General features: G+C 60.7%; 1 protein-coding gene across 4 annotated transcripts in view; it reads left to right on the forward strand.

Annotated features, from left to right (window-relative positions):
• EXD3 (exonuclease 3'-5' domain containing 3) overlaps positions 1–23,695 on the forward strand; it is a 79,615-nt gene that overhangs the window by 28,143 nt on the left and 27,777 nt on the right. For 2 of the 4 annotated variants that reach the window (XM_070378595.1, XM_070378594.1), the window contains exons 6-18: positions 66–233; positions 5,157–5,210; positions 6,493–6,632; positions 12,925–13,022; positions 16,709–16,782; positions 16,884–16,922; positions 19,678–19,844; positions 20,245–20,368; positions 20,537–20,747; positions 20,850–20,959; positions 21,427–21,589; positions 21,665–21,828; positions 22,366–22,521. In XM_070378595.1, the coding sequence (XP_070234696.1) occupies positions 66–233; positions 5,157–5,210; positions 6,493–6,632; positions 12,925–13,022; positions 16,709–16,782; positions 16,884–16,922; positions 19,678–19,844; positions 20,245–20,368; positions 20,537–20,747; positions 20,850–20,959; positions 21,427–21,589; positions 21,665–21,828; positions 22,366–22,521 (1,668 nt within the window). The remainder of the gene's footprint in view (positions 1–65; positions 234–5,156; positions 5,211–6,492; positions 6,633–12,924; positions 13,023–16,708; positions 16,783–16,883; positions 16,923–19,677; positions 19,845–20,244; positions 20,369–20,536; positions 20,748–20,849; positions 20,960–21,426; positions 21,590–21,664; positions 21,829–22,365; positions 22,522–23,695) is intronic. The other 2 variants (XM_070378596.1, XM_070378597.1) reach the window with 2 other exon arrangements.

Below are 23,695 nucleotides of genomic sequence, written 5' to 3' on the forward strand. Positions count from 1 at the left end.
CACCCAGGCCTCAAGACCCCAGCCACAGCTGCCGCCTCCACTGAGGTTGGGTCTGGGGCTTCCAGGGCGGCCGAGCACTGAAGCCGCTGCAGGCCCGTGCGGTCCGGCTGCTCACCGAGGGCCCCCCCAGCCTTGTGGAGCCACTGGTCAGCATCTTCCAGCTGCAGGACGCAGACCGGAGCCCCGTGCTGGCTCACATTCACCGGCTGCACCAGGAGGGCAAGTTCAAAGAGGTGAGCGAGCCCTTCCCTGTGGCTCTGGGCCTCTCTTCCACGGGCCGGGCCTCCACGTGGGTCAGCGGGCGGGGTGAGAGCCAGGCTGGGTGCGAGACGCCCACTCTGAAAGTGTCCCCTCCACCATGGGGGCTGTGTAGGGGCTGCAGGTATGGGGTGCGAGGGACCAGCCACCCCGGGATCAGCCCAGGTTCATGCCTGGCGTGAGGGTACTGGGCGCCCCTCACACTGACCATCTGAGAGGTCTGGGCACAGCCCCCCACATCCTGCCTGGTCTACAGTACCTGCCAGGGTCCTTCCTTCCCAGGTATGAGCAGGGGCAGGGGGCGGGGATGGGAGAAGCTCACCACAGCCTCTGCCCACCCAGGCCACCCCGGGGCCCAGGCCAGACCCTGGGCCTGCTCTCTCCTCCTGCCCCTGCCCAGACTTACTCCTGCTCACCCGGCCCCTGTTGGCACAGCCTGGAGGCAGGGAGCCCGCGGGCAGGAGCTGAGGCCTCTCTGCTTGAGGACAGGCCCTCCCTACAGCCACGGCCGCGGCGACGATGGGCTGGAGGACTGGCCACTTTGCTTCTGGGCCTCGGTGTGCAGGTGTCTGTAGGGTGTCTGCCTTGGAGCTGGGGGCCTGCACTCTGGGTGGGGTCCACCCGTGCCTGTTTGCTGGGCCACTCTGGACTGGGTCGGGGGAGTGGTGGGGACCCTGTGAGGGACAGACTCCCTCGGGCCCTGCCAGATCCCCGCTGTTACCATCCTGCCAGCCCCAACCCCCCAACCCCGCCGGCGACCAGCCCTGGCACAACACGTGTCCTTTTCAGAGGATCGGGTGTGGGGTGTCACGCCGGTGTGGGCCCAGACTCTCAGCCGTGTCCATCGGGTCAGGGCTCCCAGTGTGTGTGACGCGCGCGGCCGGGGGACTGAGGGCGGGCGTTTTGCTCCGCTGTAGGAGGTAGGGCTGGCTGTGGGCGGGGGTGGGGGGTTGGGGGCTTAGTAGCAGAGGCCTCTGGGAGGACTAGGGGGCGGCTTTTGGAAGCTCGGTGCTTTTGCTGATTCCTCTGTGAGCAGAGCTGGTTCTCACTTAACCCAGAAGGTTCCGAGATGAAGAGGGAGCCCTGAGGTGTGCTCTCGGTGTCCCGGGGCCCCGCGGGTGCTCTGGCGGTGACTCTCCGCGGGGTTGGTGGGCGGGGCGGCGGCGGGATGAGCGGCGCGGGGCGGGGGGCCGGGCGCCTGGCTGAGATCCAAGCGGCTGCTGCACCTGAGGTGCGGGCGCCGGCTCAGAGGGGCCGTCTCCTCGGGAGATGAGTCCAGCGTCCAGGAGTCCAGAGCCCGCCCAGGGCTCGCCTCCGCCGCTGCCTCGTGGGGCCCAGAGACGACCCCACACACCGGGGGACGGTGCTGCCGGCGCCCAGGCGGTCCCAGGCCCACCCCGCGCCCCCATCCCCGACGGGGAGGCTCCTTGGAATGGAGGCGCGCGGCGGGCGGAGGACGCGCGGGCACAACGCGGCGGTGCGGGGCCGGCCTGGCGGCCGGGCCGCGGGGGAAGAGGCAGGCTGGTGTGTCGCGTCTCCTGTTACACTCCGGCCTTTCAAAGAGCGTCTGGGCGGCTGAATGCGCCTCCCTCGCGCTCCGAGGCAGGGCTGGCACACAAAGAGCGCTCTTGTCCGGCGCAGGCCCCTCGTGCGGAGAAAGGCCATTGTCCCGAGCGGGCCGGCCCGGCAGGCGGTGCACGCTCCAGTGCCCGCGCCGCGCCGCCGAGGGGCCGCCTTCAGGCCTGTCCGCTCGGATTAGTGGGGACTCACGGCTTCATGTGCTGCGATATTTCATGTCGAGGGCGGCGGCGGGCTCTGGCCGCGTGAATGCCCGCTTTTGTCTGCTGAGTTATTTTATTTACGTTTTTTAAACAGCTTATCAAGGTAAAAAGATAGCTTTGCTTTAAAAAAAAAGAAAAGAAAGAAAAAAGAAAAGGTCCCTTGGCGGAAAGCCCATGGCAAGCAGTGCAGGTGGGAGGCAGGTCGGTCCTGGGGTCTGGGACCCGGGTCTGGGCACCTCCCCCGGCCCCTGCTGGCCCATCAGGGTCTGGCATGCCTGCCCTTCCCACTGTCACTGCCCCAGCCCCTCTGGTCTTAGTTACTTTTCAGCAAAGCTGCAGCTCTGGGGCCTGAGCTGGTTCCCACTGCCCCACCCTGACCCCGCCCAGGGCAGCCCTCTTCTCAGCAGCCAGCTCTTGGCTTCCTGGGCAGAGGTCAGCGATGCCAGCAAGGTGCCGGGTGGCCCAGCCCTGGTCTCGTCCCCTACCCTCCTCCCACTGTGGCTGCCCAGCCTGATCTGGGGCAAGTCCCAGGCCCCTGGGTCAGCAGGCGATCCCCCCACCCTCAGGGCCTGTGTGACAGGTGAGCCATGAGCAGCCTGGCCCAACAGAACCGAGGTGGGGCTTCCTGGAGGAGATGGTTCTGCTGCCAGCCCTCCCCCCAGTGACCATGGTGGCTGGGCAGTGCCATCAGGGCACTCTCCCGTGTCTGTATAAGGCCACACGGCCCCCTCTTCGTCCTGTGCCCCCCACAGCCTCCAGGCCACAGACCCCCCAGGGGGGGGCAGAGAGGACCCTTCTCAGCCAGTCCCTGGGGGAGTCCATGGCCTTCCAGCCCCTGTGCTCCAGCCACACCCTCATGTCCACGCAGGCCGCCTGGCCGAAAGAGGGCAGCCTGGGTGCACAGAGAGCTCTGGCGGGCCTGGTCAGGGGCTGGCTGCTGTGGAGGAAGCAGGCAGAAGAGAAGGGCACCCAGACCCTCTGGGGGCATCATCCTGTGCCCAGGGGTGTGCACCCCTCACAGGCGGGCTTGACCACACACCTGGGTGGGTGCCACCAGACTCTGAGCACTGCCTGCCCCGCTCCATGGCCCCCACACTCTGCCCTGCCGGTGGGCACCTTGTACCAGGGCCCTGACTGCAGGCCAGTGTGTGAGCCACCCAGGCCAGGTCGGCCCAGTGGGCCCCTGGGCCTTCCTGTCTCCTGGGAGGGGGAGGGAGGGGAGAAGGGTGGCAGGAGAGAAAAGAGGGAGGGAAAGGGGGTGCGGCGGACAGAGAAGGGCCTGGGGTGGGCGGGCTCTGCAGGTTGCCCTCCCGCTGCTCTGAGGGGCAGTGCCTGGCCTGCCCTTGCCCCCACCGGACCAAGACCCCGGCCACCACCCCAGGCTGCCCCTCCAGTCTGAGGCTGGCTCTGGGGCTCAGAGGAGTTCTTGGATGGGGGGTAGCCTGCTGAGGAGCCGGACCCTCGGGTGATGGAGGCCAGCCGCCCGGGAGAGTGGTGAGGAGTCAGGGGCTCCCTTTGCTGCCTCTGCTGTCCTCTACCGGGCCACTGCCTGGGGCCTGGCCTGGAGCGCGGGAGGCTCCCAGGCCCCAGTCCTCCCACCCACGGCCCTTCTTCAACCGCCGCCTGGCCTGACTGAGCCCCGGTTCAGATGCTGGCCCTGCGGGAGCCTGGAAGCCGGGACGCTGGTGGCCGGGCTCTAACGGCCTGGGGTCTGAACGTGGGGTGCCCAGCGTGTGCACTCCGGCCTTCCTGGGCGGGTTGCAGAGCCCCTTCAACTTCCTGAGGGTCTCCTCCCCAAAAGAGGTCAGAGCATCCGGTGAGGCTGCAGGGACACCTGAGGAAGGAGCCCACCCGCAGGCACCTGGCCCCGCCCCCAGCCCCGCCCCCGCTCCCCCACCTGGGCCCGCCCCAGCCCCGCCCCCAGGCCTGCGTCCCCTTCCCTGGCCTCCCACCTCCCCCATTTCGCCTTTCCCCTCCCCCAAGCCCTGCACCCCTCTCCCCTGGCCCTGGGCCCCCCGGGGCCTGGCCCAGACTGAGTTCCTGGACTCCGGCCAGGCCGCGGGGCGCTGGGTCAGCGCCGCGCAGGGAGAGGCCCCCCAGCCCCGCGCCCCCGCCCCGTGATCCCTGCCTCCGCCGGAGCTGCCTTTCCCAGGCCGCTATTTTGGGCCTTTCTGTGAGTTGCGGGGGGCGGGGCCGGGCCGCCTGGCCAGTTATTTTTGCTCATAATGGGAGCGCGATGTATGGAAATTATTAATAGCAGCGCGGCCTGCGCTACGTGCGGGCGCTCAGGGCTGCCCAGTGTTTGCCGAGTCCGGGGAGGGTCGCGCGCCCAGGACAGGGCAGACCGTGCAGCGCGCACCCTGCCCCAACCGAGGGGCTGCCTGTGAGTCCGTGGCTTCAGTGCCTCTTGTTCTATGGATCCCAGGGCAGCTCTCTGCATGCCCCCGAGGCACCGACCGCCCTGCCTGCCGCCCTGGACCTGGGGTCAGCGCACTCCATCCAACAGACTCTGAGTCGCTTTGGGGCGCACGCTGTGGCTTGTGGAAAGCGCTCAGACTGGGTCCGGAGGAGCCCCGCAGGTCAGGGCTGCCATCCCTCAGGCGTCCAGAGCACACAGAGCCCCACCGGCCCTCCCCGGGGGTGCCCAGCACGCTCCTGGGCCTAGGGAGTTGGGAGAGCTCCCAGGAGCAGTGGGGAGAGCAGTCCACACCCCATCAGGCTCCATGGGTGGGTGATGGGGGCCCTGCTCCTCCCTCCATCCTCCACCCTCTCATCAGCAACCCCTGACCCAGGCCCCCTGCCCAGCAAGCACCTCGAGGCCCCGTCTATGTTAAACCCTAGCTGGGTGAGGGGGGACACAGGGGTTGTTCCAGCCACCCCACAGCACACATGGAGCCTGGCTTGGCACAGGGGCTTGTGGACTGGGACGCTTCCTGGTTCCAGGCCCCTCCACCTGAGGCCACGTGGCTGGAACTGCACAGGCCCGGTGGCTGTCCCTCCAGTGACCGGAGGCGACTGGGGGCTGCGGGGAGGGCGGGAGCCTCCTGTGCACACTCTGCGCAGAAGCACTGCTTGTCCCCTGGGCCCCGCACAACCCAGGCCCTCTGTGTTTCCCAGGCCATCGTGCTAGGCACGAAGCTGCAGCTGCAGGCAGATCTCGACGCTGAGAAGGTGAGAGTCTTTCTCACGTAGATCAGATCGTGTCCAGGCCCCCAGAAGCATGGTTTAGGGAGGGTCCCCACCACTGAGCTGTGGGCTTTGTTCACACAGGTGGAGCTCAGGTGCTGGAGGGCAGGAGTCACATGTGACCACCTGATTATGTGAGGAAGGCAGGGAGGGGCCCATGAGTGCCTGTGAGCTGTCAGCGGGCGCTGGTATAGCATGCTCACAAAGTGGCCAGTCACTGGCGGCATACCACACCGTCTTCTGCTCTGGGGTGGCCTGAAGGGTTCTCAGGAGTGGGAGCTCCCATGAGGACCGTGCACCTGGAGCCCTGGCCTGGCAGATGGGTCCACGTCCCGTCTGGTCTCCAGACAGCTTGGCCTATGTGACCACGTGGGGGAGGGGAGGGCAGGTGAGGAGACTTCTGTGGGTCCACTGGGAGGGGACCTTTTGAGATCTGGTTCTTTCAACGGGAGTGGCCAGTATCTCCCAAGGTCCAATACCATGGCCAGGTGCTCCCTTGGGGCCTCCCAGGGGCTTGGGCAGCTTAGGGGGTCTTGCAAGCATGCACCAGGCCATGTGCCGGTGCCATCTCAGCACGACAGGCATTTCTGGGCCACCAGGGCCGCGGTTGGTGGTTGATGTCCACCCTGCTCCTCCTCCCCAGCCTACAGCCCACCCACCGGCTTGGGGACAGCAGGGCCCCCCCAGGAGCCCCCAGGCCTGTTTGAGCCTCTAATCCTTCATGGTAGAGATGAGGGTGACCACAGAGCCCCCCAGGGATGGCCTAAGGAGCAGCAGGGCCTGTGTGTGCATATGTGTGTGAGCATGGGTGTGTGTGTACACACATGAATCTGTGTATGTACATGGGTGTGTGTGTGCGCACATGGGTGTGCATGTGAGCATGGATGTCTGTGCATGGGTATCTATGCACATGGATGTCTGTGTGCGCACATGGATGGGGGTGTGTGCATGCGTACTGGGGAGGGTGTGTACACACATGGATGTATGTGTATGTGTGTGCGTGCACTGGGATGTGTGTGTACACACATGGATGTGTGTGTGTGTGTGTGCAGGGGCCCGGGCATGGGGCACAGCTAGGAGCAGGGGGTGGGCCTTCACGAGGCCTTGAAACACGCGGCTGGGCCCCTGAGCTCTCCCAGGGAGGCGAGTTGCACAGACTGGCCTCTGGGCCCTTTGGCCCTGACGCCCTGGCCACTCCCTGTGCTGCGCTGGAAGTGAGTCCGGGTCCTGGCTGCAGAGCCGCGGCCTGAGGGGTGTCTCCCCGCAGATGTGTGTGCCCCTGCTCCTGCAGGACAAGGTGGGCCTCGCAGAGCGCTACGTGGACAGCCTGCCCCACCTCCAGCAGAGGCTGCTTGCCCTCATGGACTCCTGGTGTCAGCCTGGCTTTGACATCAGGGTCGTTGCCAGGTGAGCTCCATGGGGCCCAGGGTGGGGGTGGGGCTCGTCGGGCAGCAGGCCCATGGGGGAACCACCACACACTCAGCCCGCCCTCACCCACCTGCGTCCCAGCCAGTCAGCAAGGGGCCTGCTTCTGGAGCCAAGGGCCTGACTCTGGCAGCATGGGCAGAGAGACTTAACTGCTCTGAATCAAACAGAAATTATTCTCCCCAGGGGCCCTTTGCTTACACAGTCCTGAGGTCGCACCTCTTATCCAGGTGCTGGCTCCTTCATTCCTTCCTTCATCTAATTAATCTGTCTGGAGTGCCGGCAGTTACAGAGAAAAGGCTGCATGCCAACAGGGAGCCCACATGTGTGTGTGTATGTGTGTGCATGTGTGTGTGTGCGTGTGCATGTGCCTGCGTGTGCATGTGTCTCTGTGTGTGTGCATGTGTGTATCAGAGACACAGGGTGTCACCTATGCGTGGGCATCTGAAAGAGGGCTTCCTTCCACCTCCCTGGGAGTGGGTGAGGGGAAGCGGTGCTGAGGCTGCCCAGGCTCCCTGGGCATCTGTCCGTCAGCAGGCGGCAGCATTGGCCCCACGTCTGGGTGCCCTGTCCTGGCACCACACAGCCCTGACCATCTCACCTGAGAGTCAGGCCTTGGACTCTGGTGGCAGGTCTCCCCGGGCCCTCCCTCTCCTGGAGCCATGGGCAAGCACTCCCATTTGTGGGTTTGTTTTCTCATCCATAAAATGGGGCTGATTCTGTCTCTAGGTGCTGCTATGACTTCAGCTCCTATGGGACGGACGAAGCAGCAGGCCAGACACACGGCACGTGGCTGCCATTGCTCTCATTATGTGTCAGAAAAGAGAGAGAAACAGGTGGAGCAATAAGTGTATGCAGATGGGGAGGGAGGGAGACAAGGCAGAAAGTGGGAGGATCCTCAGGGTTAGATTTAACTGGAGATATGGTGACTGCAGCCATGAAATTAAAAGATGCTTACTCCTTGGAAGGAAAGTTATGACCAACCTAAATAGCATATTCAAAAGCAGAGATGTTACTTTGCCAACAAAGGTTCATCTAGTCAAGGCTATGGTTTTTCCTGTGGTCACGTATGGATGTGAGTTGGACTGTGAAGAAGGCTGAGTGCCGAAGAATTGATGCTTTTGAACTGTGGTGTTGGAGAAGACTCTTGAGAGTTCCTTGGACTGCAAGGATCTCCAACCAGTCCATTGTGAAGGAGATCAGCCCTGGGATTTCTTTGGAAGGAATGATGCTAAAGCTGAAACTCCAGTACTTTGGCCACCTCACGCGAAGAGTTGACTCATTGGAAAAGACTCTGATGCTGGGAGGGATTGGGGGCAGGAGGAGAAGGGGATGACAGAGGATGAGATGGCTGGATGGCATCACTGACTCGATGGACATGAGTCTTAGTGAACTCCTGGAGTTGGTGATGGCCAGGGAGGCCTGGCGTGCTGCGATTCATGCGGTCGCAAAGAGTCGGACACGACTGAGCGACTGATCTGATCTGATCAGCTGAACTTAATGATTTTTTAAAAGATGTTCTCATTCTGTGCCCTGAAAGGGTTCAGGAGCAGTGACACCCTGTAGGAATGATCACATCCAGCAACGAAATCTTGGCTCCTAGAGACCATTCTCCACTGAAAGAAACAAGGGCTCTGTGGGGAATAGACTAAGAATGAAAACAGGAATAGAGTATAAAAGATGGTAACAGAGCACAATACCCTAGATTTGTAACATGCGTGAGTCTTTAGGCTCAGATGGCTTCACTAGTGAATTCCTTCAGACATTTAAGGAAGAGACCGTACCAGTCTTACAAAAATTCTTTCAGAGACTATAAAAAGAAAGAGCACATCCCACCGTGTTTTATGCAGAAAAATGGGGAGGAAAAGCTCTCCTTTACGCTGTTGTGCCAGCTAATACATGGAAAGGAATGATCAAGTTCGGAATAGCCATCTTGTAACTCCCAATAAGATAACTGATTTAGGCACAGATCATAAAGAGATGCTCAGAAGTGAAAGTGAAGTCGCTCAGTCGTGTCTGACTCTTTGCAACCCCATGGACTGTAGCCTATCAGGCTCCTCCGTCTATGGGATTTTCCAGGCAAGAGTGCTGGAGTGGATTGCCATTTCCTTCTCCAGGGGATCCTCCTGACCCAGGAATTGAACCCTGGTCTCCCGAATTGCAGGCAGATGCTTTACCATCTGAGCCACCAGGGAAGCCCATCCCAGATGCTAAGAAAGGAAGATACAAATACAGATCGCCCGTATTGGAAATGAAAAGGATAACATCACTACAGACTCTACAGACAGTAAATGATAATAAATGTTTACAACAATGCAAGTATATTTAACAGCTTAGATGTAATAGACCAAATTCTTGCAAAGCATAGTTGACAAAACCAAAAAACAGAAAATTTGAGGAGTCCTGTGTAGCTGTTCAGTCACTCAGTCGTGTCCAGCTCTTTGTAGCACCATGGACTGCAGTGCGCCAGGCTTCCATGTCCTTCACCATCCAATTAAATAAATTGAATTGGTGGTTTAAAACTTCACCACAAAAAAACTTTAGGCTAAGATGGCTTCACTAGTGAATTCCTCCAAACATTTAAGGAAGAGAGCATATCAATCTTACAAAAATTTTTTTCAGAGACTATAAAAAGAAAGAGCACATCCCAGCATGTTTTATCAGCTAGTTTAAGCCTTGGTACTAAAACTTGAAAAGGACATTAGGAGAAAGGAAAGTTACAGTCCAGTGCGTCTCATGAGCACAGATGCAAAAATACTAAAAAAAAATTATCAATCAAATCAGTTGACATGTTAAAGTGTTAATCAAGAAAAATGATTATACAAGCTCAGAGTGTGAGATAATATTAGCAAACTCATATCTGATAAAGGACTGTTATCCAAAAATACAGAAAGTTCTCTTAAAACTTAGCAGTAAGAAAACAAACAACCTGATTTAAAAGATGAACCAAATCCCAAATAGACGCCTCACCAGAGAAGATACAGAGATGATGCATAAGCCCGTGAGGAGATGCCGTAGATCGTATGTCATCAGGGCAATGCAAATTGAATTATGAGCACGCACCCCTGCTAGCATGGACAGAAGCTGACACCATGCACCCCTGTTAGAATGGACAGAAGCTGACACCACGCAGCCCTGCCTGCATGGACAGAAGCTGACACCACGCAGCCCTGCCTGCATGGACAGAAGCTGACACCACGCAGCCCTGCCTGCATGGACAGAAGCTGACACCACGCACCCATGTTAGAATGGACAGAAGCTGACACCACGCAGCCCTGCCTGCATGGATAGAAGCTGACGTCACCGAGGGTTGGTGAGGATGTGGAGCAACAGAAACTGTCATCACCGCAGGTGGGGATGCAGGACAGTGCGGCCACTTTGCAGGACAATGTGGTGGTTTCTTACAAAAGTAAGCACATTCTCTGTTAGGACAAGCCATCGTGTTCCTTGGTATTTACCCAAACGCACTGAAAACCCCTGTCCACACAAAAACTGCACTTGAGTGCTCATAGCAACACTGTTCATAGTTGTCAAAGCCTAGAGGGAACCAAGATGTCCTCCAGTAGCTGACATGTGGGTGTGCTAAGTCACTTCAGTCGTGTCCGACTCTTTGCAACCTTATGCCCATCAGGTGTGCATAAGGTGTAGCCCACCAGACTCCTCTGTCCATGGGATTCTCCAGGCAAGAATACTGGAGTGCGTTGCCATGCCCTCCTCCAGGGGATCTATCCAGCCCTCCTCCAGGGGATCTATCCAACCCAGGGATCAAACCTGCATCTCTTACATCTCCTGCATTGGTAGGCGGTTCTTTACCACTAGCACCACCTAAGAAACCCCCAGTAACTGGAGGGATAGGTAAACTGTGGTCCATCAAGACAGCTGAATACTGTTCAGAGCTAGAAGGACATGTGCCATTAAGTCATGAAAGGATACAGGGGAAACAGATGAAGATTACAAAGTGAGAGGAGATACCTGCTGCATGACAATCTGGAAAAGGGGCACACTGCGGAGACAATTAGAGGATTAGGGATTATGGCTTGTGGCTGGGGCTGGGGTCTCAGGTTTGCACATACACGTGGGTCTGTCAGGTGCGTACATGCGTGTGCCTCTGTCAGGTGTGCACGCGTGCATGGGCCCGTCATGTGTGCACGTGCGTGTGGGTCCGTCAGGTGTGCACATGCATGTGCCTGTGTCAGGTGTGCACGTGCTGTGGGTCTGTCAGGTGTGCACGCATGCATGGGCCTGTCATGTGCACGCGTGTGGTTCCATCAGGTGTGCAAATGCGTGTGTGCTTCTGTCAGGTGTGCGCGTGCGTGGTCTGTCAGGTGTGTACATACGTGTGCCTCCGTCAGGTGTGCACGCGCGCGTGGGTCCGTCAGGTGTGGCCGCGCATGTGGGTCCGTCAGGTGTGTACATACGTGTGCCTCCATCAGGTGTGCATGTGTGTGTGCCTCTGTCAGGTGTGCACGTGTGCATGGGCCCGTCAGGTGTGCGCCGCGTGGGTCCATCAGGTGTGTACATATGTGTGCCTCCGTCAGGTGTGCGTGTGTGTGTGCCTCTGTCAGGTGTGCACGCGTGCACAGGCCCGTCATGTGTGCACGTGCGTGTGGGTCCGTCAGGTGTGCACATGCATGTGCCTGTGTCAGGTGTGCACGTGCTGTGGGTCTGTCAGGTGTGCACGCATGCATGGGCCTGTCATGTGCACGTGCGTGTGGTTCCGTCAGGTGTGCAAATGCGTGTGTGCCTCCGTCAGGTGTGCACGCGGCGTGGTCTGTCAGGTGTGTACATACGTGTGCCTCCGTCAGGTGTGCATGTGTGTGTGCCTCTGTCAGGTGTGCACGTGTGCATGGGCCCGTCAGGTGTGCACGCGCGCGTGGGTCCGTCAGGTGTGTACATACGTGTGCCTCCATCGGGTGTGCACGTGCGTGTGCCTGTCAGGTGTGTCCGTGTGCGTGGGCCCGTCAGGTGTGCATGAGCACTGGGTCTCTGGCGTGTTCCACTGCTCTGTCTGTGTCACCTGTTTGACCGCCGTGGCCTTGTAGCAGCCCTGAGTCAGACAGGTGAGCCTCCCATGCTTTTCTTTTCTGTCAAAGTTGTTCTTGTATTATTCTGGACCCTCTGCATGTGTATATGGATTTCAGAATCAGTTTGTCAGTTTCTACCCCAAAAACCTGCCTGTGCAGAGGGACCCAGTCAGGGCTCGGGGATCTCTGGCCAGCCTGCCTGGAGCCCAGAGGAAGTAGAAGAGCACTTGATGAGTATGAAAGCTGTAATTGAGAACTTCAGAGCGATTCCGTGTCCAGAATAAACCCCACAACTGTGCAAAGAGTGCCTTCGGGACTCAGAACAGACTTGTCCATAAGAACGTGATGGCAGGATGGGGCTGGAACTCTCAGTAAAATGTTTGGAAGATAAACCTGAAGATTCTTCCTAGCCTTTGCAAAGAAGGAAAATCAGAGAGGAAAGGGGTTTAAAAGAAAAAAAGCCAACAGATTCTGTCAAGAACACCCAGCATCCAAATAATGGGGATTCCAGAAAGAAACAGGGAAATGTGGAGGAATTCACTCCAGACACAGTCCTGAGAGGATGGAGAGAGACCCACACCAAGGACCAGGACCTTGAACCCTCAGAAAGAGCAGGAGTCGGGCCCTGGCTTCCTGGAGCAGCGGATTCCCAGTGCAAAGGGAGAGTTGCTTCAAACTACCAGCCCTCCAGTCCAGTGTGAGTTGAAGGGCACCATCCCCAGGTCCATTCCTGGCCCCTGGGAGCTGCGCACAGAGTCACTTTGCCGCAGCCTGGAGGCAGGAGAGGTGCAGTGCGACCTGGACAGGGAGGGGCCATCCGCTTTGCCGTGGGGAGGGGAGTGACTCCTCAGGACAGGTGGCCAAGGCAGCACTCAGACCCGCAAGCATTACCCACCGCCAGTCATACTTGCATGGCTATAATTCTGTGAAAGCAGCTGGTGCCCAACAAACTGGACCAAGGATGCCGTTGTCTGGGGAGGGGAGCCTTCCACGGTGAGGCCTCCGTGCAGAATGCCTAGAGCCGAATCCTCCAGAGGCCACAGTGCAAGGTGGTTCTTGGAAACACAGGGCAGATCTGAGTCATCTCAGAATTATTGAGCAGGGGGCTGTGATGGGCTGCCTTCCTCTGAGCCTTGTAGGAAAACTTGGCTTCTGAACTGTGCACATGTATGATGCTGATGAAAATTAAGACCTTGAAATGCATCAGCTGAGAGAAAGCAGTGCCCACCAGAGCTGTGTGTCTCCCACAGGCAGTACCCGCAGGCGACCCTGCGGCTGGAGAGGCTGAGCCCCAGAGCCCTGGGCCGGCATGTGCTGCGGCTGCTGGAGCAGTACAGCCTGGACCCCGGTGAGTGAGCCCCGCACGTGCTGCTTGGGGGCAGGAGCTGGGTGGGCGCTGCTGGGGTTCCGGGGCCCACTGCCCCCCAGCATTTGGTGTGGTCGGCGTCTGTTCCGGTCTTCTTGCTGCCCTTAGCAGCCTCTCTGCCCTTCTGGGGTGCCCCCGGGGAGTCTGGGCCTCATGGGTGAGGACCACCGAGCCTGCACAGCACTTCCACCCCTCCCCCACAGCGAGCTCAGCACCCTCATCCTGCATCTCAGGGGGGCAGACTTACTGACTGTCTTTAGCTTCACTTCATGAGATCATAGAAGTTCTTCTCACTTCCGGTCTGTGAGTGTTCATCAGAAATGGAGGTGGCATTGTGTCAGATCCTCTTTGCACGTCTTGGGAAGAGGCCGTGCGTTTCCCCCTTGGTCTGCTAATGTGGTGCGTTGACTGACTGCATAACGGTCCTCACGCGTCTGTCGTGGCCGAGTTTCGCCAGGTTGCACTGCCATCTACACTGCCAGGTCTGGCTTGCCAACCTTGCTTTAACCTAAAGGACACTGCATCTGTGTCCGCAGCTGAAGCTGGACACAAACTTCATCTTCCTGACATGTCTGTTTCTGGCTTTGTGTACAAGGTGATGCTGGCCTCTGAAAACACAGTGGATGTCCTTTCTTTTCACAGAGGATGTTTGTAAAAGTTGGAATTCTTTCTTCCTGAGAAGTTTGGTGGAAATGACCTATGAATCTCGATTGCCTTTCCATATGGAAACAGGACTCTTGACTCAGCTGTGGTTTTTTCAAGGACTTTGTCCGTTTCACTTATGGTTCCAAATGTACTGCCGTAAGGTGTCCCTAATACCCTTTGTTATGGCCGAGTAATATTCCACTGTGTGTTCATAACATGGCTGCTTTGTACACCCACCTGTGGATAGACACTCAGGTGGTTTCCGTGCCTCTGCTGTTGTGGATGAAGCTGCAGTCAATGTAGGGTGCAGATGTCTCTTTGAGGTTTTGGCTCCATAGCCTTTGAATAAACACCCATAAGTGGAATGGCTGGATCGTATGGTAGTTTGGAGAAGGCGATGGCTCCCCACTCCAGTACTCCTGCCTGGAGAATCCCAGGGACGGGGGAGCCTGGTGGGCTGCAGTCCATGGGGTCGCTGAGGGTTGGACATGACTGAGCGACTTCGCTTTCACTTTTCACTTTCCTGCATTGGAGAAGGAGATGGCAGCCCACTCCAGTGTTCTGGCCCGGAGAATCCTGGGGACAGGGGAGCCTGGTGGGCTGCCGTCTATGGGGTCGCACAGAGTCGGACACAACTGAAGCAACGCAGCAGCATGGTAGCTCCGTCTAGCTTCTTTGAGGAACCTCTGCAGTGTTTTCCGTAACGGCCGCGGTGATTTGCGTTCCCATCAACAGTGCCCAGCGGGCTTCCCTGGTTGTGTGGCAGTAAAGACTACACCTCCACCGCAGAAGGCACAGCTCTGATCCCTGGTAGAAGAACTATGATCCTGTAGGCCGAGCAGCCAAAAAAATCAATGCACCAGGACTCCCTTTCCCCACATCCTCACCAGCATTTGTTATTTGTTGGTTTTGATGCGGCGGTTCTGACAGGTGGGAGGTGGTGCCTCTTTGTATTTTGACTTGCGTTCCCCTGGAGATTAGGGATGTTGAACATATTTTCTTGGCCTGTTGACCGTCTCTGTATCTTCCTTGGGAAAATGTCTCTTTAGTTCCTCTGCTTGTTTTTTAAATTCAGATTATTTGGGCTTTTTTTCACTACTAAGTTCTATGAGTTCTTTACATAGTTTGACTATTAATCTCCTATCGATACATAGTTTGCAAATATTTTCTCCCACTCCAGAGGTCTCCTTTCGTTTTGTTGCCCTGATTTTGGTGTTTTTGATCCTGTCAGTTGTATGCCCTGCTCAACCCACTAAACTGAATCTTAGGCCTTCTTTCTTCTTGAGTATATACCCCAAGTTCAGCATGTGTTATTGTTCAGCTCAAGACTTAATTTCCATTATAATTTTTTTCTTTTACCTATAGAGGAACTAGCAGTGTGTTTGTAATTTCCAAGCTGTGACATTTTTGGTTTTCCCTTCATCTCACTGTGATTAGAGGCCATGCTTGCTGTGATGTCAGCCCTCTGATTGCGTTGAAATGTGTTTTTGAGAAGAAATCTAGCTTCTCACCTTTGGAAGCATCTCTCTTCCTCTGGCCACTTTTAGTATCTTCTCTTTGTCTTTGGTGTTCTGCAGTTTCACTGTGAGGAGACTCATTAGAGGTTTCTCTTTATTGTTTTTACTTGGGATTTATGGGACTTTGGGATCTATGGATTGGTGTCTTCAATCCGTCCTGGGAGTTTTTGGTCATTATTTCTTTTGGATATCGCCTGTTCCCCCTTCCTTGCTCTGGTCTCTTCTCTGCATGTATGTTGAGTCCATGCTGTTTTTGCTGTGCGGCTGCCCTCCTGGTGTGGGCCTCTGAGTGGACAGACCCTGTGCCCTCCGTGGGAGGCCAGTCAGCCATGGTGCAGGGTGGGGACTGCTCGCCCCTCTGCCCTGCGTGCACCCAGCCCTCTCTTCCTGGGCCTGGATCTGGGTGGAGCCCCCAGGCATCTGGCAGAGTCAGCGGGACCCACCCAAGGTGGGTGGCTGAGTCTGGCTCACCTGCAGCTTTTCCTGTAAAAGATCTGTTTCCCAGAGGAGCGTGTGGGTGTAGATGAACCAGGCGGTCCAGAGGAGGCCTGAGGCTGACGCTGTGTCCGTGGGCTTTTGACAGAGCATCTTGTTGGCAAAACGATGTGTAACATCCTAGAGACCAGCTTCAGGAAAGCTGGTTTCCATCTCCACTGGAGGGACACTGAATTCTGCGGCAGTTCTGGCTGCCTTTTTTCCCCTTCCTGACCATCCTCTCCTGCCTTGAGCACTTCATTCATCCATCCCTTCCTCCTGCAGTCTTGTCCCCAGCAGCCTGTGGGGCTCGGGTCTGGAGCCCTTGGCATCCTGCATTCCTGCCTCGGCTGGAAAGGGGCGAGAAGGCTGCCGGGTGGTGGGCAGGCCCTGGCCCCAGGCAGCCCTGACCTCTGCACTCTTGGACAGCATCCCTGCAGTGAGGGTGCTCCCTGAGCTGGTTGCAGGGTGCTGGCTGGGGTGGCCACACCCCTCCAGAGCAGGGGGTCCTGGTCAGGGTCTGGTGGAGGCCTGCAGGTAGGCAGGCTCTGTGGTCAGCACCCGCCCCCAGACCACAAGGCTTCGAGGACAGCTGGCCCCAGGAGGGAGAAGCAGCAGCTGGTAGGAGGACAGGGGGTGAGTAGACAGTGGGCACCCTTCCCAGGCCCCCTTGGACTCTGAACAGAATGTGAAGGTGAAGCTGACAGGTCAGCATAGTTTGTAAACACAGAGCAAGACGGGCCCCTTTCTCAAGAAACTCATGTTGGGGCATGGGGAGAAACAAAAGCACCAGCTGCCTGGAAAAAATGCAGGAAAGCCCCAAGCAGTGGCAATCCAGGAGACCCCAAGGGAGGGCAGGCCAGGGGCTCCGGTGCCTGGCCCGGGGCGGGGCGCCCTCCTTTACAGCCAGAGTGAAGGCCTCTTGCGAGGAATGTGCCAGGTGCGGTGGGGCAAGAAGACAGCGGGAGCCCCCCAGCCCCGGCCTGCACTCGCTTGTCCACCCAGCCCGGCGGAGCCCACCCTGTCTTTCAGCCCTGTGTCCCAACGCGGTCACTCAGCAGCGCCTGGCTGCCCTGCGGTACCTGTGCTACAAGCGGCTGGTGGAGGTGCGTGGCCCGGGGCAGGGCGGAGGGAGCTCTGAGCGAGGCCTGCTCTCTGCTCCCGGAGCTGCTGATAGAAAAGCTCACACTGGTGTCCACTTTTGCAGAGAAGCATGTCCCAGGAGAGCTGGGCTGAGCTGGTGCAGGTGAGCTCGGAGGTCCTGGCACATGATGATCCCCTGTGGGGCAGGGTGGGACACAGTTGGAACGGCCAAGAGTCCAGGATCCTCCTTCCCCCACCGCCTGTGGACAGAGCTCCCAGGTGCTAGAGGGAGAGAAGTTCAGAGAAAATTCTAGACTGTCCTTGGGCACCCTGCTTGCCATGGCTCTGTGATCCGAGGCCTGGGGCGCCCACAGACCCTGAGAAGGAGACAGCTGCCCCTTGGGGTGATACAGGGACACAGAGGGCCGGACTGAAGGTCCAGTCTCAGGCTGCCATCCCCTCAGGACACTGGCCTGCAGCCTGTGTCCCCAGTCCTGAGCTGGAGGCGGGGGTTGTCATGGTGCAGAACCGTCCCCAGCTCTGGGCGAAGTGGCCTGGGAGGAAGGTGGGCTCTCGGGGGCTGCTGGGGGGCCATGTGCGGGGCAGTCTGCAGTGGTCAGGAACCAGGGCTCTCCCTGCTGAGCGCCTTGCGGGGTCTGCCAGTGGGGGGCGGTGCTGAGCCACCCCTCCCCTGCCCTCCCCCCAACCCGAGTGACCGGCCAGGGCTGGTGAGTCATCATAGAGGAACGCGGACCCCCGGGCAAGGCCCGGAAGGCCGGTCCCCCCTGGGTGCCAAGGCCGAGCCGGCCGGAAGGGCAGCGGACATCCTGAAGAATGTGGAGGGGTTTCCACATATTGTCGTCCACGTGGGAACCCACAGCCTGCGGGAAGCGGCCACCGAGGCTGCTGGGGACAGAGCTGTGTGGGGAAGTGGCCCCGCCTGCCGGCCGGCACAGACTCCTCAGAAGGGTGGGGTCCACAGCGGCCTGTGGCCTCTAGGAGCCCCCACCCCCACCAGGACCTCTATAGGCCATGTGGGCCTTCAGACAGATGGACAGAGACAGGAGACGTGGCTTCATGAGCCCCCACGGCCCCTGCCTCCCCGAGGACAAGTGGAGGCCCTGCAGCCTCCCCCTCCCCCAGCACAGCGGTGCCAGGGGAAGGGGTGAGCAGGTGTGCAGGGGAGATGCAGGCAGAGAGCAGGGCCAAGAAGAGGGTGCCCTGGGAGGCGGTGCTGGTCCAAGCCAGCTCGGTCATGAGCCTCAGCCATGGGGACTGCTGGTCTCCAGAGGAAAGCCGCCTCCTTATGAAGAGCTTCAGGGCCTGACAGGGGAGGTTGGGACCAGGCGTGAGGGGGAGGCCGGAGCCAGGTGTGAGGGGGAGGCTGGACCCAGATGTGAGGGGAGGCCGGGACCAGGTGTGAGGGGGAGGTTGGGACCAGGTATGAGGGGGAGGCCAGAGCCAGGTGTGAGTGGGAGGCCGGAGCCAGGTGTGAGGGGAGGTCGGGACCAGGTGTGAGGGGGAGGCCGGAGCCAGGTGTAAGGGGGAGGCCAGAACCAGGTGTGAGGGGAAATGGGGACCAGGTGTGAGGGGGAGGCAGGAGACAGGTGTGAGGGGGAGGTGGGGGCCAGGTGTGAGGGGAGATGGGGACCAGGTGTGAAGGGGAGGCAGGAGCCAGGTGTGAGGGGAGGTGGGGGCCAGGTGTGAGGGGAGGTCGGGGCTGGGTGTGAGGGGGAGGTGGGGGCCAGGTGTGAGGGGAGATGGGGACCAGGTGTGAAGGGGAGGCAGGAACCAGGTGTGAGGGGGAGGTGGGGCCAGGTGTGAGGGGAGGTCGGGGCTGGGTGTGAGGGGGAGGTGGGGGCCAGGTGTGAGGGGGAGGCTGGAGCCAGGTGTGAGGGGAGGTCGGGACCAGGTGTGAGGGGAGATCAGGACCAGGTGTGAGGGGGAGGTCGGGGCCAGGTGTGAGGAGGAGGCTGGAGCCAGGTGTGAGGGGGATGCTGGAGCCAGGTGTGAGGAGAGGTCGGGACCAGGTGTGGGGAGCCCGGGGCCAGGTGTGAGGGGAGGTCGGGGCCTGGTGTGAGGGAAGATAGGGACCAGGTCTGAGGGGGAGGCAGGAGCCAGGTGTGAGAGGAGATGGGGACCAGGTGTGAGGGGAGGTCGGGGCTGGGTGTGAGGGGGAGGCGGGGGCCAGATGTGAGGGGGAGGCGGGGGCCAGATGTGAGGGGAGATGGGGACCAGGTGTGAGGGGGAGGCGGGAACCAGGTGTGAGGGGGAGGCGGGAGCCAGGTGTGAGGGGGAGGTGGGGGCCAGGTGTGAAGAGAGGTTGGGGCTGGGTGTGAGGGGGAGGCGGGGGCCAGGTGTGAGGGGGAGGCTGGAGCCAGGTGTGAGGGGAGGTCCGGACCAGGTGTGAGGGGGAGGCAGGAGCCAGGTGTGAGGGGGAGATCAAAGCCAGGTGTGAGGGAGAGGCTGGAGCTAGGTGTGAGGGGAGGTCGGGACCAGGTGTGAGGGGAAGTTGGGGCTGGGTGTGAGGGGAGATGGGGACTAGGTGTGAGGGGGAGGTAGGGAGCCAGTTGTGAGGGGAGATGGGGCCAGGTGTGAGGGGGAGACGGGGGCCGGGTGTGAGGGGAGATGGGGGCCGGGTGTGAGTGGGATGCCGAGGCTGGGTCAGGGGGAGGTCGTGGCCGGGTGTGAGGGGGAGATGGGAACTGGGTGTGAGGGGGAGGTCAGGGCCAGATGTGAGGCGGGTGGTCTGGGCCAGGTGTGAGGGGGAATTCAGAGCCAGGTGTGAGAGGGAGGTTGGGGCCAGTCTGAGGGGAGGTCAGGGCCAGTCTGAGGGGTGGTCTTGGTCTGGGGCCTGACAGGATGGGCCCACCCCCTTGGGGCCAACCCTGTGGAGCAGCCCACATCCCGTCCCCCAGGGCCTGGTGGGGCAGGACGAGTGCCTGCAGGAGCAGCTGTTACAGCTGCTGGCCTCTCTGGAAGACGTGGCCATGGTCGCCCAGTGTGCCCTGGATCTCTCGTTGCCTGTGGAGCGACTCCCAGCCACAGTAGTGGCAGAAATGAGCCAACTCAGGCTCCAGGAGAGGTGAGCATCCCCCAGGCTCTGGGGGAGGGAGACCAGAAGGAGGACACGCCCTTGGGTCCCTACCCTCGGAAAGTGACTGGGGGCTGGGAGTTAGAAGTAGGGAGGGCCGAGGAGGGGGTGCAGGGCGCGTGAGCGGTGTGCAGACACACAGGCAGGTCCTGCTCCTCCTCAGGTTCCAGCAAAGACCCAGCAGCCGGGTGCCTCAGCCGGGCCACATAGCCCCAGGAGAGGACCCGGGGGGCCTGGGGACCTGGCTGTCCCCAGTGTGCAAGGGCAGATGCGTAGGGAGCAGACCCCGAAGGCCCCGGGCACATAACGGCCTTGAGGGCTCCCCTGGCCCTGCAGCCAACTGGGGATGTCAGGGGGGCAGCAGGGGCTCTGCAGCTCTGCTCCTCCCCAGGACAGCCAAGGCACCTTCAGAGGACAGGCGGGATGACTGCTACCAGCTGCCTATCTCCAGGGACGACATCTACTTCCTGGCCTCCTGGGAGGAGCTGGCCAGGCATGAGGACACGCTCCTGCAGGTGTGTGCCCAGCCCCCTTGGGCGGCCGGCGCCAGGGGCTGCTCACCACGGCCTCAGAGGGCTCCGGCCACACTGGCATGCACGGCTGGGCCAGCCCTTGCCACAGAGGCTGCCTCCCCTGGACTGCAGCACTTGCCTCGCTGCTCCAACCAGCCTCTCTGTCTGCAGCCGGGCCAGGTGGTCGGTGTGGACCTGGAGTGGAGACCATCTTTCGGCACAGGCGGCCGGCCCCGGGTGTCGCTCATGCAGGTGGCCGTGGAGGGCCGTGTGTTCCTGCTGGACCTGCCCCGGCTCTCAAGTCCCGCGGGAGGGCAGGGACCCCGCGCCTTCTCCCAGCTGGTGTCCCAGCTGCTCTCAGACCCCTCCATCACCAAGCTGGGTGAGTAGCACCCGCCCTCGCCCCAGCCCTGAGGGACCTGGGGGAGGGTGTGAGACTGGCCTCTCTCTTGGCCCCCGTCACAGCAGCATCCCCCAACTGCAGGTTATGGGATGGCGGGGGACCTGCGGAGCCTGGGTACGTCCTACCCAGCCCTGGCACAGGCTGGGCAGAAGCTGCAGGGCGGCCTGGACCTGCTGCAGGTGCACAGACAGGTCAGCACTGGGCGTGGGCTGGGGGCTCCCTGCTCTGCAGAGCTACCCGCACAGCAGCTCCCGGCAGCGGTCTCACTGAGGACTTGTTCCTGCCTGGCCCCAGCCCTGATCCCTGGCCACAGGTCACCAGGGACCCAGAGTACAGGGTCCCTCAGGAGAGAGTGTTGCCACACATCCCCACACTCCCCAGGGTGAGCCAAGCTCTGCCCCTGCCTCCAGGATTCTCAGCACACCCCTGGGGGTTAAGATGTGGGCCACAGAGCTGACTGGTGGGTGGGTGACCCCAGCCCTGAGGCCCTGAGACCCCGAGACAGCCTGCCTGGGCCTCCAGCATTGCCTCTCAGGACACTGTCCATCATGGCGGGCACAGGGCCTGTCCAGGGCCCCCCCGTGGGGCAGCCAGCCGTGTGCAGTGCTGTCTGCCCTCCAGGGCAAGCGCCTCACCCCCAGGGGGTGCTGTCTTACAGATGCGGGTGGCGGACAGGCCAGCCCCAGCTGTGGACGGGGCCGCAGGGCCGCGGGGCCTCAGCCTTCTGGTACAGCAGGTGCTGGGCAAGCCGCTGGACAAGACACAGCAGCTCTCCAACTGGGACCGGCGGCCGCTGGGAGAGGGGCAGCTGGTCTATGCAGGTGGGCGCCACCTCTCCCGTCCCGCGACCCCACACCCCCCACACTGGAGGCTGAGGCTGACCTTGCCCACCCTAGCTGCAGATGCCTACTGCCTGCTGGAGGTGTACTGGGCGCTGTGCAGAGAGCCTGCCCGCTTCCACCTGCCAGGGGCCCTGCCCTGGAGCCTGAGGCTGGGACGCAGCGAGAGACACGGGACTTGGGAGCCGCCCCTGCAGCAGGCCTCGGCCTCTCCCTGGCAAGTAGGTGAAGCCCCCTAGGCCCTTTATAAGGATTCTCATGGGAAGAACCATTCTCCTTAAGACTGGGACCTCACAGGGTTGGAGACCTGGAGTAGGGGTTGTGTCCATCCACACCGGACCCTCTGCCCCAAAGGAAAGCAGGCAGGGCAGGCGGTTAGTGTCCTACAAGAGGAGGGGTCCCCAGCCTGGCATGGCCCCCACCAACATCCAGGGCAGCCTCTGGCTATGTCCCCGTGTGCCCCCGCCCCCCGCCAACATCCGGGGCAGCCTCTGGCTATGTCCCCCTGTGCCCCTGAGACCCTGGCCCACTCCAGTATGCACCCCACCCCCAGGAGACATGTGCCAGCCCCCTGAGGTCCTGGGTGGTCTGGGGTTGTGTTCCCTGCTTCCCTGCTGTTTTCTGTACTGAGTACACATGGCTCACAGGCGCTGAGCGCCTGGGAGCCCTCCCTCCCCGCCTGCCCCCTGCCCCCTGCCCCAGACCCTGCCCGCCCGCGTGGGCCAGACGCCCGGCTGCTGAGCCAGGCTGTGTTGCAGGTGCTCTCGCCTGAGGACGCGGCCCCTGAGGTCCCGGCGCGGGCCTTCCGCGTGGTGTGTGACAGCATGCTGGGGGGGCTGGGGCGGACCCTCCGCTGTCTGGGCGTCGACGTGCGGGTGCTGCACTCTGGGGAGGACCACCGGCAGGCCGCCGAGGTGAGCGGGCGCGGGCCCCCTGCGTCCCTGCGCGGCCCCGGGGGTGGGGGGGGGTGTTCGTGGCGGCAGCAGCGCCCCAGCTACGTGACCCCCCATCCCGAGGTGGGGCAGGGCTCCCCCGGTTGCCGGGTTGGAGACGTTTGTAGCTGTCCAGCGCCTGTGGTCTGCAGGCTCCTTTGCAGGGTGGGCCTGGTGCGGGCAGACCCTGGGTGCTCCCGGCCCCGAAAACGCCGCAGCGTACCCTTGGGGCCCTTCTCTCCGAGAAGCTGGTGCTCACACCCGGGGAGGGGGCGAGGGGGAAACACAAGCCCCAGGGCCCTGCCGAACACAAGCAGAGGTCTCAGAATTCAGGAGTGAGGATGTGACCGGTAAACGTTCTTTACTGGGTTCACTGAGATGTGGTTCCCTCTCCCCACGATTCACGGTGTGCTTTGCGCAGCTATCTCCACTGGGGGTTCTAGACCGTTCATCCCCCGCCCTCCCGTGAGGGGGCCCCCTCCAAGCCCCGCCCACTCCCGGCCAAGCTCCGCCCCCGACCAGGCTCCGCCCCTCCAGGCCCCGCCCCTGGCCCTGGCAGCCTGATTTCTGGCTGCTCTGGATATTGCATGCCAGCGGACTTGTGCTGATGGCCTCTTGGTCCTGGCTTCTTTCACGAGCGTGGTATTTCCCGGGCTCGTCTGTGTTGTAGCATCTGTCAGTGCTTCAATCCTTTTTACAACCAAATAACATTCCATCGGATGGACCACAGTGGATCCATCCACCGGCCACTGATGGACACCCAGGCTGTTGTAACTTGTGCAGCCACAAGAGAGCACAGAGGTGGCCAGGTCGAAATTACGTAACTATGTGTGGTTTCTTCTATGCATTTGGACACCTTCTTCTGGGAAGGGTCCCCAGGCTCAGCAGGCGGGCGACTGGGGCATGGGGCGGGGAGGGGATGATGGGAGGAGTGGGGTCTGAGCTTGGCAGGCAGCCCTTCCCTGAACACTGGACAGCCCGCTGGATGTTTCGGCAGCCTTCCCACCCTTGCTAACGAGGAAGCTGGGGCCAGAAGAACAGTGGGGCTTTCTGCCCAGGGATGCAGAGGTAGGGCTGAGCCAGGAGGAAGCATCTGCCTCCCGAACCAGCCCCCACGTCCACCTTCCTCAGCCCTGGCCCCTCACAGCCAGGTCTT

Source organism: Bos mutus, chromosome 11 (assembly GCF_027580195.1).
Source record: "Bos mutus isolate GX-2022 chromosome 11, NWIPB_WYAK_1.1, whole genome shotgun sequence".
Classification (NCBI taxonomy): Eukaryota; Metazoa; Chordata; class Mammalia; order Artiodactyla; family Bovidae; genus Bos; species Bos mutus.